The following is a 17,325-nucleotide window of genomic DNA, read 5'->3' as shown; positions in this document are numbered from 1 at the left end:
TGGGAGATGCTGATGATGGGTGGTGGACGGGTGGCGACTCATTTGGATCATTTTTGGTTTATAAGTTTTACATAATAAAATGCTATTATTATATAATTTAAGTAGATTGTAACAAATTACCCAATCAACCCATTAATTATCATGTGTAGCCAAAGATAATTATAGTAACTTGGAAAAACTAAGAAAATCTAGTTATAAAATAAAGAATATTTTAAAAGAGTTTATTTCACGTGAACAATCAAAATAATTGTTAATTTAGAGCTGTAAATGAATCAGGCTGAGCTGAGTTATGGTGAGCTCAAACTCAACTTTTTTTTTATCTTAACAAGCTGGAATGTTGAGTTGAGCTTCGCTCATTAAAATCTAAAGCCAACTCTTGTATTTGAAAGTAAATTTATTTTACAAAATTAATTATAAACTACATAATTTATGATTTATATATATCAAAATTCGGGTAATAACTTATACATATATTAAAAAATTGGGCTTTAGCTTTAGCCTAAGCTAGCCAAACGATCCAACTAACAAGCAACCTTATTTTATTCAATACTCGACTATTTTATAACAAGCCATTTTCAAGCAAGCTTTAGACGAGCCTCGAGCAGTGAGTTTTCTCATGACCTAGTTTGCTACCAAGGGGCGAAGGGCATGTTAGCTCTTGCTATATCTCTGAGTTAAATAGTTGGTGTGAAAATAAAAATAAATAAAATAAAATAAATTCTAATATTGAAAATTAGGTATATAGAGGCCATATATATCAATGATCCCACTCACCAAAACAACCCATCATACACAAAACTTCATAGTACCAAACATACGTCTGCTTCAATGCTTTATTGTGGCAAAGTTTACATCTCCGGTGCACGAAACAAGCCGGCTCTCGGTTCGATTGAGCGAGCCGCTAAAATGTTTCCCGATACCGCAATTGTTAACAAGTTTGAAGATGAGACATACAATAGAGTTGGCTACACTCTTGTCTCCAAATCATCTGATTCTTTGAAGAATGCGGTTTTCTCGATGGTCAACGCAGCTTACGAAGCCATTTACTTTGACCAACATAGTGGAACTCACCCTCGTCTTGGTGTCGTTGATCATGTTTGTTTTCATCCTTTAGGTTCCACAAGTGTTCAACAAGTTGCATTGATTGCTAGAGCTTTAGCTAAGGATGTTGGTTCTATACTTAAAGGTTTGATTATTTATATAACTTTGTCTAATAATAATTGTTATTATTTTGAACGGCATTATTATTACTATTACTGTTGTTATTATTATTATTTTGAATGGTGTTATTTTTAATATTAATATTATCATTACTACTACTTTGAATGACATTATTATTATTATTACAAATTATTATTACTAAGCATTATTATTACTACAATTGTTGTTGCTTGTTATTATTATTTTGATCGGTACTATTATTATTATTATTAGTATTATTATTGTAACTGCTACTACTGCTACAAATTATTACTACTACTACTACTTTGAACGGCATTATTATTACTATTATTGTTGTTGCTTATTATTATTTTGATTGGTATTATTATTATTATTATTGCTACTAATACTGCTACAAATTATTATTACTACTATTGTTGTTGCTTATTATTATTTTGATCGGTATTATTATTATTACTACTGCTACTAATACTACTACAAATTATTATTACTACTGCTACTGCTACTTTGAACGACATTATTATTACTACTATTGTTGTTTGTTATTATTATTTTGATCGGTATTATTATTATTATTAATTAATGTTTATTGTAGTCCCTTGCTACACATATGGAGCTGCTCACAAAGAGCAAAGATTGTTGGATGCGGTCCGGAGGGAACTCGGCTACTTCAAGCCGAATGCGACAGGACAAAAGTGGTCAGGTGGGCTAGAGTCAGAGGTTCTACCACTCGAACCAGATGAAGGTCCAACACAAGTGGTTAAAGCCAAGGGTGTGGTGGTCATAGGAGCAAGTGGATGGGTGGTTAACTACAACGTGCCAGTGTATTGCAAGGACCTTGGTGTGGTTCGCAGGATTGCGAGTAGAGTGAGTGGAAGAGGCGGTGGGCTTGCATCGGTTCAGTCGATGGCTTTGGTTCATGATGATGTTATTGAGGTGGCTTGTAATTTGGTGGAACCGAGTCAGGTTGGTGGTGATCAAGTTCAGGGTGCGGTTGAACAGCTAGGAGCCGAGGCGTGTGTGACCGTTGGGAAAGGATATTTCACTGATCTATCGCCCAATGACATTATTCAAACCTACTTTAAGATGATTTCTTCTGGACAATGAAACAATTTCATTGAATTAATCTTGATCTTTATGGAGTTAAATTGGATAATTAAGTGGATTAACAATATCCACATGTGTGCATGTAAATAAAATTTGTAGTTTGATATGCATCAATTTTAAGACATAAAAGATCAAGTTGATTTTGATACGCATTCTTGTTCATGAGAAATTCAAAATCACTATATTGTCCTCGCTAATTATTCAAGATAGATATTAAAAACCATATTGAAGAAATCCTAGCTCAACCCAAAGGTTAAACCTTAATCAAACCTAAGGGGTAAATTTATGTCTCAACCGGGCTTAGGGTCAAATCTGATCTTCAGGCGTTTTTATCCGTCAAACCTTTAAAACACGACATTGTGAGGTCATTATCGTAACCATCCTCCGACGTGTTAATCAGTACAAATTCTTAGAGAATAATCGTAAGAGTGAGAATCCTTTAACTGTTGATTTGAGTGTGGTATTTATAGCCAGTGGAGGTGGAGAAGGATTGACCAAGCTATCACTATCAGTAGAACCTTCTATTTTTGTGGGGGAGAGTTTTATGGACATGGCAACTGGTTATGGGAGATACAGTGTTGGTGTTTTGTTATTGGTGCATTGTGCAATCGTGGTTGTCCTTCGTCCTTGAGGAATCTTGAACTGTGATTGTGTAACATCCGGCCCCTCGCATCACCAATATTGTCCGCTTTGCCCACGAAGAGCTTATGGATTTGTTTTTGTTTGCCCAGATGGAGACTTCCTACGAGGTCACTCATCCTGCTACTACTCCCATCTGAGCACGCTTAACTGTGGAGCTCTCCTCTCGTTCACTACCATTAAGCCCAAAACGCGTTAGTGATTTAAGAGGCGGGACATTTACTTATGAACCAAAGATCTCTCCTGTCCACGGCCGATGTGGGATTTGCTTCGGGTCTTACAACCCCCCCCCCCCTTTGGACTCATCGTCCTTGATGAGGTTTGCCCCACCATCCAATCCAGGATGTGGGATTCACCTAAGGTGTACCTTGCGACACCCCCGGGGACTCACCGTCTCTGATGAGATTTGCCCCACCATCCCGAACGGCACAAGAGTGGATCTGATACCACTTGTAACATCCGGCCCCTCGCATCACCAATATTGTCCATTTTGCCACGAAGAACTCACTAACTTGTTTTTGGTTGCCCAGGTGGAGACTTCCCAGGAGGTCACCCATCCTGCTACTACTACCATCTGAGCATGCTTAACTGTGAAGCTCTCCTCTCATCCACTACCGTTAAGCCCAAAACGCATTGGTGATTTAAGAGGCAGGACATTTATTTATGAACCAAGGATCTCTCCTGTCCACAGCCGATGTGTGATTTGTCTAGTGTGTTACAGATTGACTATTGGACTTCCCTGTATGCATTGTTTGTCTCTTGCCCGCGGGCTTCTTGTAAGTTGACAAGGGCGGATCCATGGGTGGTAAGGGTTGTTTCTCGGACACGTGGGAGATATCCAAGACCATCTCATGGTGGATTTGGATCCGCGAATGAGTTTAAAACCCTATCTCTTCCGATATAAATTAGCCCAAAATGTCCCCACCCCCTCAAACAGACTCTTAATGTGACTTCTTTGTCACCAACCAGAAATAATTAAATAAAAAAAAAACACTCCAAAACATCATTTCATCAAGAGCAATTTTGTCATGATACTCAACATCATTCATGCATAAAGAATATGAAAAATGAAAGTAGAAATAATGAAAGGGTTATAGGTCAACATCATTGGCCGTATCATCAAATTCACGGGTTGCTTATCTAGTCAGACCAACATGCATGTATTATCTAATATGTATAAGCCGACGAAAGAGTACATATGAAGTGGTACATTATGATATTTTGACATAATATATCTTTTACATTATTTAGTGAAATATAATCAAATGTGTTGTTCATAGGTGTACAATGAAACAAAAAGATGATAATAATAATAATAATAATAATAATAATAATAATAATAATAATAATAATGTGGGCAAAAGAAGGGCAATTCAATCAATCATACTCACGGCATGTTGGTGTTTATGAAAAGCGATAAATGAAACTCTGCTTAATGGTTGATCAAGGGAGTCGATTAACAGATTCAAAGATGACAAAATTAAAATGATTATCGTTTTTATGGGTCAATTACATGGAAGAAATGGTGGGGGCTAGATTGGGAGAAGTGATGTTCATTTACGTTTTGAATAATCTTAATGTAATTCAGTGTTACGGTTGTATTCACCTATTTGGATGTAAACTTGGTGGTTACTAGTGACTTACTAGTCGCAATGCTTAAATAAAAGTTGCCCGTTAAAAAAACGTAACTCATATCCTTTTTCATGTGTATATATATATTTTTAAATCAAATGATTTATATTCATCTTCGTCAATTATACTGAATTCATTAATCAAAGAAAAAGTCCACTGTATTTTCTCGAAAAATCTACTTAAATTTTACAACTCAATTATCTTAATTGGTGTGTTATCCAACATTTAATTATGTGACACATTTAATTGTCACATTAAAACAATGTCCTTTACCCTCTGGCATGTTTCATTTCATATTAAAACTGGCATCCTTGTCAACATATAACCTAGGTATAGGTACCACCAATCTCATCAATACCCAAAATGAAGCATACACTATTACACCCATTAATCACCCTTTATCACAATTTATTATTTTCGCCATACACGTAATTCACACAACATACAAGTCATAAAAATCCACACATGATTCACCAACACCATTCCTGTGATCAAAACCCTTGTGAATCAATATCAAATCATAATGGGCCAACACACTTTTCATTCCCATTTATAATTGGACACGTCCTGTAGCATATGTAAGACTATGTGTTGTCATTGAAGTCATCCCCTGAATTCATCCAGTATTATTGTGCCATGTAGTGCTGATTGAACGTTGATTGTACACTCGTTGAAGTCACTGGAGCCTGTTGTGGTTCAAACGAACGGGGGCTTCAACGAATTTTCTGTTTTTTTTTTCTAAAAGTTTAAGACAAAAATGTAAATTAAAAAATAAATTTTACAATAAAAGATATAAATATATAAATAATTTTATTTATTTATTAAACCATCTAAAAACAAATAACTTACTAAATTGGGAAAAAATACACAATAACTTAATAATTTGGGCCAATAAATAAGAATGAACAGATTATAGAAAAAACAAAGCCTAAAAAACAAAAGCCCACAAAAAAATACATCAAAACACCTTGTCCAATAAAAGCCTTTCACTAGATAACTCTTTCTTTCTTTGTAACTTAGAACCTCTCCATGTAAAGGATATACAAAATTACACTTGTAACGCATTGAATAATTTTCTTTAATCAAGTCGGCATTCTATAGAACTATTCGAACCCTAGTAACTTTCTTAACTCAAACATTTAGAATTCCAAACACAACCCTTCGTACTCATCTCAATCACCAGAGGTGATCACTACCTCGATTAAGTTGACGTATGAGATGATCACTAACAGCACCAGTAAGCCGATTACTGGTGACCACTTTCAACTTGTAACACATAAGAAACAGTGCCGGCTATGAGGAATGGCGGCTTGGTCGACCGTCCCTGGCCAATCACCCAAGTAGTGCCGGATTTTATTTAAAAAAAAAAAGTTTATATATATTTTTTAAAAATAATATGTATTCCTAATGTTTATTTATTAATGTTAAAAAAAGAAAAAACAATTGTTATAATTCCCAAAATATTTGTAAGGTCAAATTCATTTTAGGGAATAGGTATGGATAACAAAATATCTATCAATCAATCTTCACACTTCCAATCCGTCACAATTGATGGTATCACAAATGCTCAAATCGACGCTATCTTGTTGCAAAATTTACATCTCCGAAACACGAAACAAATCCGCACTAGCATCAATCGAACGAGCCGCCAAACTATATCCCGATGCCGCCGCAATTGTTAACAAGTTCGAAGACCAGACTTACAACAGAGTTGGTTACACACTCGTCGCTAAATCGACGTTAACACCAGATGATGATGATTCAAGTTCTTTGAAGTGTGTCGTTTTCTCAATGGTGAAAGCAGCTTTTGAAACCGTTGACTTTGACCACCATAGTGGAAGTCATCCTCGTCTTGGTGTCGTTGACCATGTTTGTTTTCATCCGTTAGGTTCAACTTCTGTTCAACGAGTTGCGGTTACTGCGAAAGCTTTAGCCAAGGATGTTGGCTCCATACTTAAAGGTTTGGTTAGTACGGATTTAGTCAAACGAGCCAGGTTCGGGTTGACTTGTTTAACCGTTTTATAATTGTTTTTAAAAAATACGTGTTTTATTTTATAACTTAAATAGGTGGTCATATTTGAGTTGACCTGTTTAATTTTATATAATGTGTTATGTTATAACGTAAATAGGTCGGTAAGAGTAAACTGTAATTTTGGTCCCTGTGATTTGGTGAGAATTGCAACTTTGATCATTTTTTTAGGCAATGTTACGCTTTCCATAACTTAGCGGTTTAGCTATTCTATTAGTTTGAAGAATATTTTAGTCTTTTGGCATAGTACAAGATATTTAACTTTTTGTTTGACGTGTAAACCTTGTATCTTTTGCATTGATATCTTGTACTCTGCTGAAAAACTAAAATACCCTTTAAGTAACAGAAAATTTAGATGGAGTTAGTACGCTGAATAGAAATGACAAGTTCTAGAAAGGACAATGTGTCATTGGCAAAAAAAATAAAAAAAAAGGATCAATATTGCAATCACACCAAGCCACAGGGATGAAAAAGCGCGGTTTATGCTATAATTAAGTAGGTTGTTTGTCTTAAAAAGAGAAAGGATTACTAAGTTTTATAGTTTAAACCAATGTTTTCATAACTGGATTGGACAGCGAACCGAACAGGCGACCGGTTCCCGAACAACTTTGGTAGAAAAACGACGGGTAGGGCTGGAAAAAAGATTTTTCAAAAAAAATATTTTTTTCATAGTAAACCGATTCAACCAGTCAGGTTTTCCGTCAGACCAGTGGAACCTCGGACTGGCCGGTTCTCTGGGACCCGAGCGAACTACGCAGAACCGGACCGGTTAGTGGACCGAAACCCGGTCGGACCTGTTCGGTTTCAACAACATTGGTTTAAACACAATTGTTTAATATACATTTATAATTTTAGGGGTAAATTTGTAGTTTTAGAGTATTAAAATGTAAGGAAAAAAAAATCGGATTGAACGGGTTGCCTTTATTTAAATCCGTCAAAAAGGTGTCGTTCGGATTACTATGTCTGATATGATTTTCAGGTTTGTGTATGTTCACGTCTATTTGACCCACCAGCCCATAAACACGACCCATTTGACAACCTACATTTAAGTTCATAAACATGCCTTGCAGTCCCTACATACACATATGGAGCTGCTCACAAAGAGCAAAGATCATTGGATGCACTCAGGAGGGAGCTCGGCTACTTCAAGCCGAATGCAGCCGGACATCATTGGTCAGGCGGGCTAGAGTCAGCGGTTCTACCACTCGAACCAGACGAAGGTCCGGTCCAAGTGGTCAAAACCAAGGGTGTGGTGGTCATAGGTGCAACCAAATGGGTTGATAACTACAATGTGCCAGTGTATAGCAATGACATTGGTACGGTCCGCAGGATTGCAAAGAGGGTGAGTGGGAGAGGCGGTGGGCTTGCGTCGGTTCAGTCAATGGCTCTAGTTCATGATGGTGTTATTGAGGTGGCTTGTAATCTGCTTGAACCGAGTGTGGTTGGTGCTGATCAGGTTCAGAGCGAGGTTGAAAGGTTAGGAACCGAGGCCGTTGTGACAGTTGGGAAAGGGTATTTTACTGATTTATCTCAGGATGAGATTGTTAAAACTTACTTGAAGTTGACTTCTGCTTGACAAGTTCCTGTCACTTATGGGTTGTTTATTTTTGAATCTTGACACTTGTAGTTAAATAACATGTTCATATGTAATTTGTTATAAAAAACTATGCATGTTAACATAAAATGTAGAAACCGGTAAGAAAATCAGTGTTTTGAATGATGGACCGGACGTACGGTCAATTCGAATAGGTAGATTGGACTGTTTTGTTTCGTTTTGTAATGTTTTAAAAAGATGTAACTAACAAAACAACGTAATTATATTAAATATTTAATTATACTATATAACAAATAACAAGTTTGGTGCTGCAGGTGTCCTGTTGGGCCACTTGGTTGCACCGAACTGGCCTGCAAATTTTGTTTTTGTGGGTGGTGGACGGTGGTGGCGGCTAATGGTGGGTGGTGGTGGTGGTGGTGGCGAACGGTGGGTGGGTGGTCGATGGTGGTGGTGGTGAACGGGGGTGATGGATAGTGGTTGTTGGTAGGGTGGTGTTTTAGCCCTCTGTAGACCTTAAAAGATCTAAGAAGTGGATGGGCCAAGTCTGCACCAAGAAGAGCTTGCGCAGACGTTTTTTAATTAAACGTCTTTGAGAAAACAAACAGTCTGCAGATGTCGATGCCTGCGCGTAATCTGTGCGGCGCGGCGCAGACAAAAGAGTACGTAGACCTTTTTCAGAAAACAACACCTAAGAGGTAGCAATAGCATAGTGTCTCCATTCGGTAACTATATGTATATATTTATAATGGTCCTTATAAAAGTATATAGTGGTATACGTATGCTATATACCTGCATAACATATGATTGATAAATTGATGTGATGGCTGAACTGTCCCCTCAAAATGGTTGTTCTTTTTGGATGACCCTTGAATATGCAAGGTTTTAGCAAAAAAAAAAGCCATAAGCACAAGCTAGAAAACGAAGTTTCTTAAAATGGTTAGACATCATTGAACCACAAACAAACCAAAACAATCACACTTCATGGTACCTAGTACCGCGGTCTTTCATAACATTTTCAAAGTTACGATTCTACACGAAACAAAATTGGTTAACACCGGTTTGCAAATATGCACTCAACCCACTTATCAAGTTTCAAGATCAGGTAAAGCATGGATCTTTTCGTACTAAAAAACATTTCAAACACACCCCAAGTCATGTTCGTCAAGATTCATGCAGTGTGCGTTCTTGATAGATAAAGCATCGATCTTTTCATGCCCCACGTCCTGTTCATCGTCGTCACTGTCTATATTCTCAGGCATAACGCGATTCTGGAAACTTCGTCGTCTAAGCATAAAAACATTGAAGTAATACCTCAATAATAAATCTTTTGTTTTACAAGGTATCGACTCGGAAGCCCTTGTCCAAAAGTTGCTCATGATTTCATGCCTTGACTTGCTTTTATCAGCCAACTCTTGTCTTGCTTTCGCCACCAAACTTTTAAACTCGCTTTCCTCTTTTACGCTCCACGAAGAAACCGCGGCTTCTTCACCCATATGATGAAACTTCCATTTATAGAAAAGTTGACCGAGTTCACGTTTGACTTTCGTTCTACTTTCACCAATGTGAACCCTCACACAGTCAGCAGACCCGCGAACCAGACACGTACACGAACTTTTCCTTCCTTTCCCAACCACTCCAAAACCCGCGTCACATTTTCCATTTTTGAACTCGGGTGGGGGCCACATCCGAGTACCGAGCCACTTAAGGTCACTCTCGGAAACAAAGCCTGTCCACTCGGGTACTTCTGCTCTTACATCAACACTTTCTGTTTCTTCATCTTCACACGTCTCGTCTTGTATCTCAACTGTTGGCAAGATTTGAGGGGTCTTTTTGACACGTTTGGTTCGAGAAGATGAGCACGATGTACAGCCGGGACATGAGCATGATTTTATCGAACTGACCCTCTGGCTGCACCTCATTCTTTTTGAAGATAAGTGAACGGGAATTTTATCGTCTTCATACATAGACGGATGCATCATGTGTCTTTTCTTCTGCATATTTCAAAACACCAAGTTTGTTTCGTGAATTTATCGAATTTCTAAAGTCAAAATGATAATATAACATAACAGTTAACACTGCAACTAATTCTCTTTCATTTGAGTAAAGATTTTAACTAAAAATAAACAAACCAAAAGAAAGTTATACCTGCGGGCCATACACTTTATTGCCCGAATTGACATTCAGTTTTGCAAAAAGTTTCTCTTTTACACATAAAACCTGCTTCCACACTTCATTTCCCTTATACTTCTTCCACTTGGAACTATTTGGTATGCTTCCGACATCGTGCGGATTTCTTGCAGCATTTGCTACCCAATTTAGCATTTTTGACAACGATAAAGATTCCGCCTGTTTCCTCTTCTGAGAACTAACTACATTATTGTTATAGTCATTGTTACTGTCATTGTCACTTGTATTCTTGAGCTCTATTTTTTTCTCATCTAAACCCCTTAATTTTTCATCTTTTTCGGTTTTCGCGACATCAAGATCCAATTTTTCGTTAAACCCCTCATTGCCCACATTACCTTGAACCCCTTTCAACTCGCGAAACAACGAATCCAACTTCTCGAGCACACCAAGATCCCCATTATCCAACTTCATATCCCTAAACCCTCCATGGGTCAACCACTGATCCAACTCTTTCAAATACTTAATATAAATGAGCTTCAACGACGCCACGTGGGCGGTACCCAACCCGCATTCCTCGGCAACAAACTCCCACAACTCATTCTTGGAAACCAACTCATAATCCCCTATCTTCCTCACTACCCAAAACAAAGTGAACAAGTCAGCCTCCACACCATCACTAAGCCTAGGTGGAAACCCCCAAATTACATCCTTATTAATAGACCAAAGAACTTGATCAAACAAAGATCTTAGCCTATCAGTTTTGACTAACTTATCTTGAAATTCAGTAAAATGGGCCATCTTTTACAGTCAAGATTCTAACTTTATTACAAGGAAGCACAAGAAACACAAGATAACATAAACCCTTATGAGATATTAAGCAAAATGGTCATAAAAATTGAATCTTGAACAATCTTGCAGAATCTTGGATAAGTAAAGATTTTACCTTGTACAAGTTTTAATTGCTAGAAAGTGAGATGAGTGAGATGGATGTTGAAATGATTCTACATTAAATATGTAAAAGAGGGTCGACAAGTGCCAGAACAAGAAATAGCCAGGTAAACATTCATTCTTGGAAAATATGAAACAAAAAAAGAGGAATGATATTGAAATGGGTCAATAATCAAACAACAACAATAATAATAATAATAATAAGTAAAGTCATTAAAAGTTAACCATTTATGAGGGATTTATGCGAAGAAAGAGGGGTACATGGGTTTGTGATGATGATGTGGGTGTACCAAATAAGCCCACGCTTATATATTTCTATTTTTATAATAAAACCTAAAATTTAGTCCTTTCACTCATTGTGTAATGTAGGTATACAAACGAGCCAAGTCGAGCCCGAGTTCGATAAGACTCGTTTAATTTATACAAAGCTTGAGCTCGGCTCATTTCGAGCTATATTTTCAAAGCCCGAGCTCGGCTCGTGAGTAGATTTTAAAGCTCAAGCTCGACTAGTTTTTATTTATCATTTATTTTTATATAATTATAATTATTTTTATTATTTTTTCTATTAAAATTTATGCATAAAATAGTATATATTATTTAGTTGTTTTAATTAATTTTGTCATAACATTATATATATTAATTAGTAATTATTAAATATATATTTTAAAAAATATATAAAAAAAGGCTCGTTTAGGCTTGCGGCTCGAGCTCGATAAGTGAAGCTTGGGCTCGGGCTCGTTTATTAAACGAGCTTACTTTTAGGCTCGGGCTCGGGCTCGATCGAGCTTTTTAACAAGCCGTCTCAAGTAGCTCACGAGTGAGCTCGGCTCGTTTGTACACTTAATTGTGTGTGTAGGTTTTTCCTTTCTTTTAAAACGACGACTTTCTTGTAGGCTACCACACTTTGTAAATTTGAAGAGCTTTGTTACCCCACTCTGACTAGAATATGTTGTTTTAGCCAGGCTCACGCTGGTTTCAGACAGGCCGGCCCATGGGTGTGGCTGGGTGGTCGACGGCTACAGGCCCGACACCCCGCTAGGCCCGATTTTTTTTTTTTTTGAAAAAAATTATATGTATTTTTATTAAAAACAATATGTATATTTAATGTTTAAACACAATTACATAACCACTAGCTTAGTCTAGTGGCAAATGGGTATTGCTCATAATCAAGAGGTTACGGGTTCTATCTTCACTTGAGACACGTTTAATTTTTTTTTATACAAAAGTTTTTTACACAACCTAAATTATAACCAAGTAAGCATATATAAAAATTAAACTGTTTAAACCCAACAAAATACTCTTTTTACTTAAGGCCCAAAAAAATTTTCGCCTTCGGCCCAAAAATTTTTTTGCTTTGTCGGAGCCGGCCCTGGTTTCAGAGTTTGGCTTGGATGTTCCCCAGAAAACTATACCGTCAGCTGCCACATAACAGTTGTTGGTGCCGTCACAAAAAGCATAACGCACAGTTAGACGAAAACTTGGGTGGGCTCGGGATTCGACTGACAATCTCATTAGGCCTAGCCTCTTTAAATATACCTAGCATATTATTTTTTCAGTTTTCTAATACATAATTAGTTTTAAGTTAATAACTATGTGAATTGTATGAACTATTATCTTTCGTTTAAATGTGATACATAAAGGTTTATTTTGTTATATTCGGAAAAAGGAGTTGATTTATTGGCGTAAAGCATAATAGAAATAAATTTGTTAAAAGAATTAAATGTTGCACACAAATATAAGTGTTTATATGTGCTCAATTATGCTTATGCTTTTTTAAGTTTGTTTTATATAAACATTTACTTAAAGGCAGAAAAGGTAGAAAAAGTTGGAACTACGAATAAGCAACTTTTTTGGTGGTCAGTATCAAGTCCACTTTAAGTTCATATGGTAAGAGAGGTGTGTGTGGTGTGTGTCTTTAAATATGTATAATTTTTTGTTGTATTCATTTTTGGTACAAACCTATTTAGAAAATGGAACCGGTTATATATATTATTACAGGGTTATGTTCAAATAAAAAGTTTGATTGTCCTAAGAAGGCTAGAAAGGAGGGTATTTTTATCTTAACACTTTTATATCAAAACTCACTTACTTTAATCTCAAAACCCACTTACATTAATTTCCAAAACTCACTTACATAAAACTCACTAACATTTTCACTCATCTCCTACATCCACCACCACTCCACCGCCCACCGCCACCACACCCGTCACCCACCGCCACCACCTCGCCGGAAAAGTCCGAAAAAACACAATGGAAAACACTATGAAAAACACAATGGAAAACAACACTATGAAAAAAAACACAATAATAAAAACACAATAAAAAACACAATTGCATGACACAATGTAAAAAACACAATGAAAAAAAAAACACAATGAAAAATACTATTGTATAACACAATTTGTAAAAAACCCACTATTTTTTTTAATTTTTATATTACAATATGGTACTCATATTAAAGATAAAAAACCACTTGTTATTATGGTGAATTTGTTTTTCAATAAAAACGTAGTAAAAAAAAAATTATGGACGTTTTAAAATGATGGGGAAATTTGACATGTGTTTTGCATGTAGAGAGAAAATCAACAAATGTGTTATTCCTTTTATACCATTCCCCTTATGTTCATACTTGATTTCCCCCTAAACTAATCTCAACCCTCCATGTTAAATATCAATGACCAAGATTACTTCTTATCCTTCCTATAAAAACTATACATTCTATTATAACCTAACCCTATTATTATATTTGGTTGCACCGGTTGAATTTGACTAAAAACAGATAACGTAATAATTACTTTTAAAAAATCTTTTATATGCTTCTTTTGAAATTTAAATATTTATTGTTTTTATTTTAAGGAATTTAAATAAATAAACGAACATTTTTGTAGTTTAGTTTGAAACCATTCAAGTTTGTAATCTATAATAATAATTTTTATTTTAAACTAGCTCAATTGTCACCACCTGTCATAAACTTGCCAATCCAATTATCAATTTACCTCTTGCCAAGTGAACCAGCTAATTACAAGTGTTGATACACCACCCTCACGATTCTATACGGCTCGTATAGACCATACATGACTAATAAATGTACGGAGATGACACAAAACACAGCTTTTTGCAGCCAATATAAGCCGTATAAACGAAAAGTGATATGTGAAGATCTATGATTGTGTATGAAGATATCATGCCATACAAATTCTCATCCATATCCAAAATTTGAGTAAATATTATATATTGTTATTATAATTAATAACCACTTATGTAAATTAGAACTTTGGTGTCGCAAGTGTCCCATTAGGCCACTTGATGGCACAAGTCCATGAATTTTGTTTTTTCTTTATTTTATTTTATTTTATATTGGGTTTTCACCCTTAAACTTTACCAACGATGTCTATACCCTAACGAACTTAACTGATACTAATCGAATTCGCGTTGAATCTTCGTCGTAACGCTCGGGTTTTACCAACGTCCGGTTTTCAACGCTAGAGTTTTGCTATCTGCCTCAGCACAACGCGCATGGTAAAAGAACTATAACATAATAATGCTAACTTGTACAAAAATCATATTGTTTAACTGTCAAATCACAAATTTAACTAAATCAAAAGATTACAAAACTCAACCCCTAATAATTAATTAAATATTATTATTATGTTTTTTTTATTAATTACATTAAAACTTAAAATACACTTTGAAAGTGAACAAAGACAGAACTTAATCTCTTCCACCATCTTCTTCAGAGTGTAGTTCCATTGGTTTTTAATAACGTTTCTGGTCTGACTTGTCAAAAGACGAGCAATTGCCCGGTCCTCTTCGGGTGTGAATGCTTGGTGGTCCACCTGCGACGACAGCTGGTCAAACCACCGTTTCTTATATATTTGGCGGTTCTATCAGGGGCAAGGTACGCCTTGGCTGATAAGTGGCCAATTCATCTTCCTCTGGTATCCAATGAGATCTGACCCGACCAACATCATTATTTATTACCTGCCATAATAATAATATTAAAAATAATAATAATAATAATAACAAAATACAAAAATTTGTTGATTTTGAGTGAGCTTAACAAGGTTGTTGTTAATTATGCGACATAAAAAAATAAAGTCCTTAATTTTGTTACCTTTTCAAATGATAATCATCGATATGCTGTAAACAATCAGCATGTTATTATGCCCTCCAAATTGACTAACCAAATTTGACTGTAATGTGAGATGTGCAACATCAAACCTAGCATTCAAAAAAGCCAAACATGTTAAATCCCCAAGCATACCAAGTATGGAACCAAAAAAGATAGTGCAATTACAAATTAATTATGCTTCAGTTGTTTGCGATCTATGTCACAACATGTTTGTAGTAAAGCAAAATTCCCCAAATGTTCAATAAAATGTATATAATAATAATTTACTTCATTTCTCAGACATAAGTAAATATGTTACATTAACACCAACAAAATCAATGGATATATGTCCATAAAAATACCAAAACTAAAAATTCCTAAATCCGTAATTTTCAAAACAAGTTTTGATTTTGAATCATGTAAAGAACGATTATGAGGCAAATACGATTTGGTAAAACATAATTAAAAGCGCTTACATTGATCTCTGAATAAGAGATGTCGTCTTTGGATTCGGCATCTCGATGTGAAGGATGCGGCGCTAAGTAAATGGTTATAATGGAGATGAAATCTCATTAGTTTATATATAGAAAGTCTGTGTAACCCTAATCCAGATTTGCTAAAGCTACCCACGACAGCCCACATTCGAGAAAAGATTTTGGATAGGGCCCAAAACTTTTAGCCCACATAGAAGTTGTTTCATAAATACATGAACTGACTTTCAGGGAAACAAAAGGGTTTCAAAATATATGGAAATGTAAATTTATCAACAGATATAATATAGGCTCATTTAAATACTCATGTTCCATTTGATGCATCATTCTCTAAGTTAACCAGAGGAGCGACTAATTGTTAGAATTTATTTAGAGAATAAACACACTTTTTAAGTTTACACAAGCACAATTACTTATAATAGTTCCTCCACGGAAGCTAAATGCAACCTCTTCAATACTAACAAGATTAAACCATAACAAGTTAAATGCATACTAATAATTTGATAACTGACCTTTTCATATATATTCCGTTAAAAATAACAAATATTCTTATAATGCTAGGTGTAAAGAAAACCATACATGTAAAAAAAAAAAAAAAAAAAAAACCTATCATCATTCAGTCTCAATAGGAAAAAAAAAATGACCATGGTTGAATGCGATGATTAATAGCAATTGAAAGGAGCAATGAAGTCAGTAGAGTGAAATGGAGGTCGCCAGACAGTGGCCGGCATGTATGAGTTATAAATAAATATAAGGGCGTCTCATGGGGATTGGGTTAAATTACCTTATTGTCTATCCAACATGCTTTGCAAGTTAAATATAGATTAAACAAAAACTATTAAGGTGGACAACCAATGTCAAACGATGTTTTATAATTTGAATCGTGAAAACACTTTGAAAAATAACTAATCTTGACTTGTGAAAATAATTACAACAAGGAATGACCACTTTGGTTTATTAGATTCTTCAAATATTATGACTCGGTCACGTTTAATGGGACGCCCTTAACATGGACTCTACGTGTAGCTCAACATCAAGTGATGATTAAGCAACCCAACTTAATTGGTTCTATTAACAAAATCACCAATCCAATTGAAATAGAAAAAAACTAGTTTAAGATATTTATGCTAAAAATGATATATTCTGTATCTAAAGGTAAGCTAGTTAATTATTAAAAAGGAAATTGGAACTAAAAAAACTTTATATATATATATATATATATATATATATATATATATATATATATATATATATATATATATATTAATTATATCTTAAATATATATAAACAAAACATTTAAAAACTCTCTGGTGCTCCCTACATTCTCTCAAGCCACGGCCACCAGATTGCTCTATTTATAAATGGAGGAATTTCATGTATTTGACCCTAATTCACGGGTATGAGTCTCACCAAACCCATATAGTCCTTAAACGAGTTATAACATCTTATTAAATTAAAAATTAATCTCACCAAATAGTTGATATGAAAATCCTATAAAATAGG

The 17,325-nt window shown here is 35.3% G+C and overlaps 3 protein-coding genes across 3 annotated transcripts; 2 read left to right on the top strand and 1 right to left on the bottom strand.

Moving 5' to 3' along the window:
* The first annotated feature begins 828 nt into the window (after positions 1–828).
* Positions 829–2,373, top strand: LOC143637696 (formiminotransferase cyclodeaminase-like protein). Its single transcript, XM_077105026.1, has 2 exons — positions 829–1,186; positions 1,778–2,373. Exons 1-2 carry the CDS (start codon positions 829–831, stop codon positions 2,287–2,289), a joined length of 870 nt encoding a protein of 289 aa, XP_076961141.1. The 3' UTR covers positions 2,290–2,373.
* A 3,741-nt stretch (positions 2,374–6,114) lies between these two features.
* LOC143637695 (formiminotransferase cyclodeaminase-like protein) lies at positions 6,115–8,179 on the top strand. The gene is made up of 2 exons (XM_077105025.1): positions 6,115–6,520; positions 7,660–8,179. The coding sequence occupies exons 1-2, from the start codon at positions 6,124–6,126 to the stop codon at positions 8,163–8,165; spliced, it is 903 nt and encodes a 300-aa protein (XP_076961140.1). The 5' UTR covers positions 6,115–6,123; the 3' UTR covers positions 8,166–8,179.
* A 1,101-nt stretch (positions 8,180–9,280) lies between these two features.
* Positions 9,281–11,069, bottom strand: LOC143637708 (AT-rich interactive domain-containing protein 2-like). Its single transcript, XM_077105034.1, has 2 exons — positions 10,290–11,069; positions 9,281–10,135 (listed from the first exon to the last, which is right to left on the bottom strand). Exons 1-2 carry the CDS (start codon positions 11,067–11,069, stop codon positions 9,281–9,283), a joined length of 1,635 nt encoding a protein of 544 aa, XP_076961149.1.
* Between the last annotated feature and the right edge of the window lie 6,256 nt (positions 11,070–17,325).

Source organism: Bidens hawaiensis, unplaced genomic scaffold (assembly GCF_021521415.1).
Source record: "Bidens hawaiensis isolate Kalapana, Puna unplaced genomic scaffold, B.hawaiensis_p1.1 tig00008376_1, whole genome shotgun sequence".
Lineage (NCBI taxonomy): Eukaryota > Viridiplantae > Streptophyta > Magnoliopsida > Asterales > Asteraceae > Bidens > Bidens hawaiensis.
The sequence above is the reverse complement of the archived record's forward strand: the minus strand, read 5'-3'. Positions and strand labels throughout refer to the sequence as shown.

What these genes read in the sequence shown, in the direction of transcription:
- LOC143637708 (XM_077105034.1), bottom strand. Translation starts at nt 11,069, where the DNA reads ATGGCCCATTTTACTGAATTTCAAGATAAGTTAGTCAAAACTGATAGG. An exon ending in ATAAAGTGTATGGCCCGCAG is followed by an intron (nt 10,136 to 10,289) that starts GTATAACTTTCT and finishes TGAAATATGCAG; the next exon opens with AAGAAAAGACACATGATGCA.
- LOC143637696 (XM_077105026.1), top strand. Translation starts at nt 829, where the DNA reads ATGCTTTATTGTGGCAAAGTTTACATCTCCGGTGCACGAAACAAGCCG. An exon ending in TGTTGGTTCTATACTTAAAG is followed by an intron (nt 1,187 to 1,777) that starts GTTTGATTATTT and finishes TGTTTATTGTAG; the next exon opens with TCCCTTGCTACACATATGGA.
- LOC143637695 (XM_077105025.1), top strand. Translation starts at nt 6,124, where the DNA reads ATGCTCAAATCGACGCTATCTTGTTGCAAAATTTACATCTCCGAAACA. An exon ending in TGTTGGCTCCATACTTAAAG is followed by an intron (nt 6,521 to 7,659) that starts GTTTGGTTAGTA and finishes CATGCCTTGCAG; the next exon opens with TCCCTACATACACATATGGA.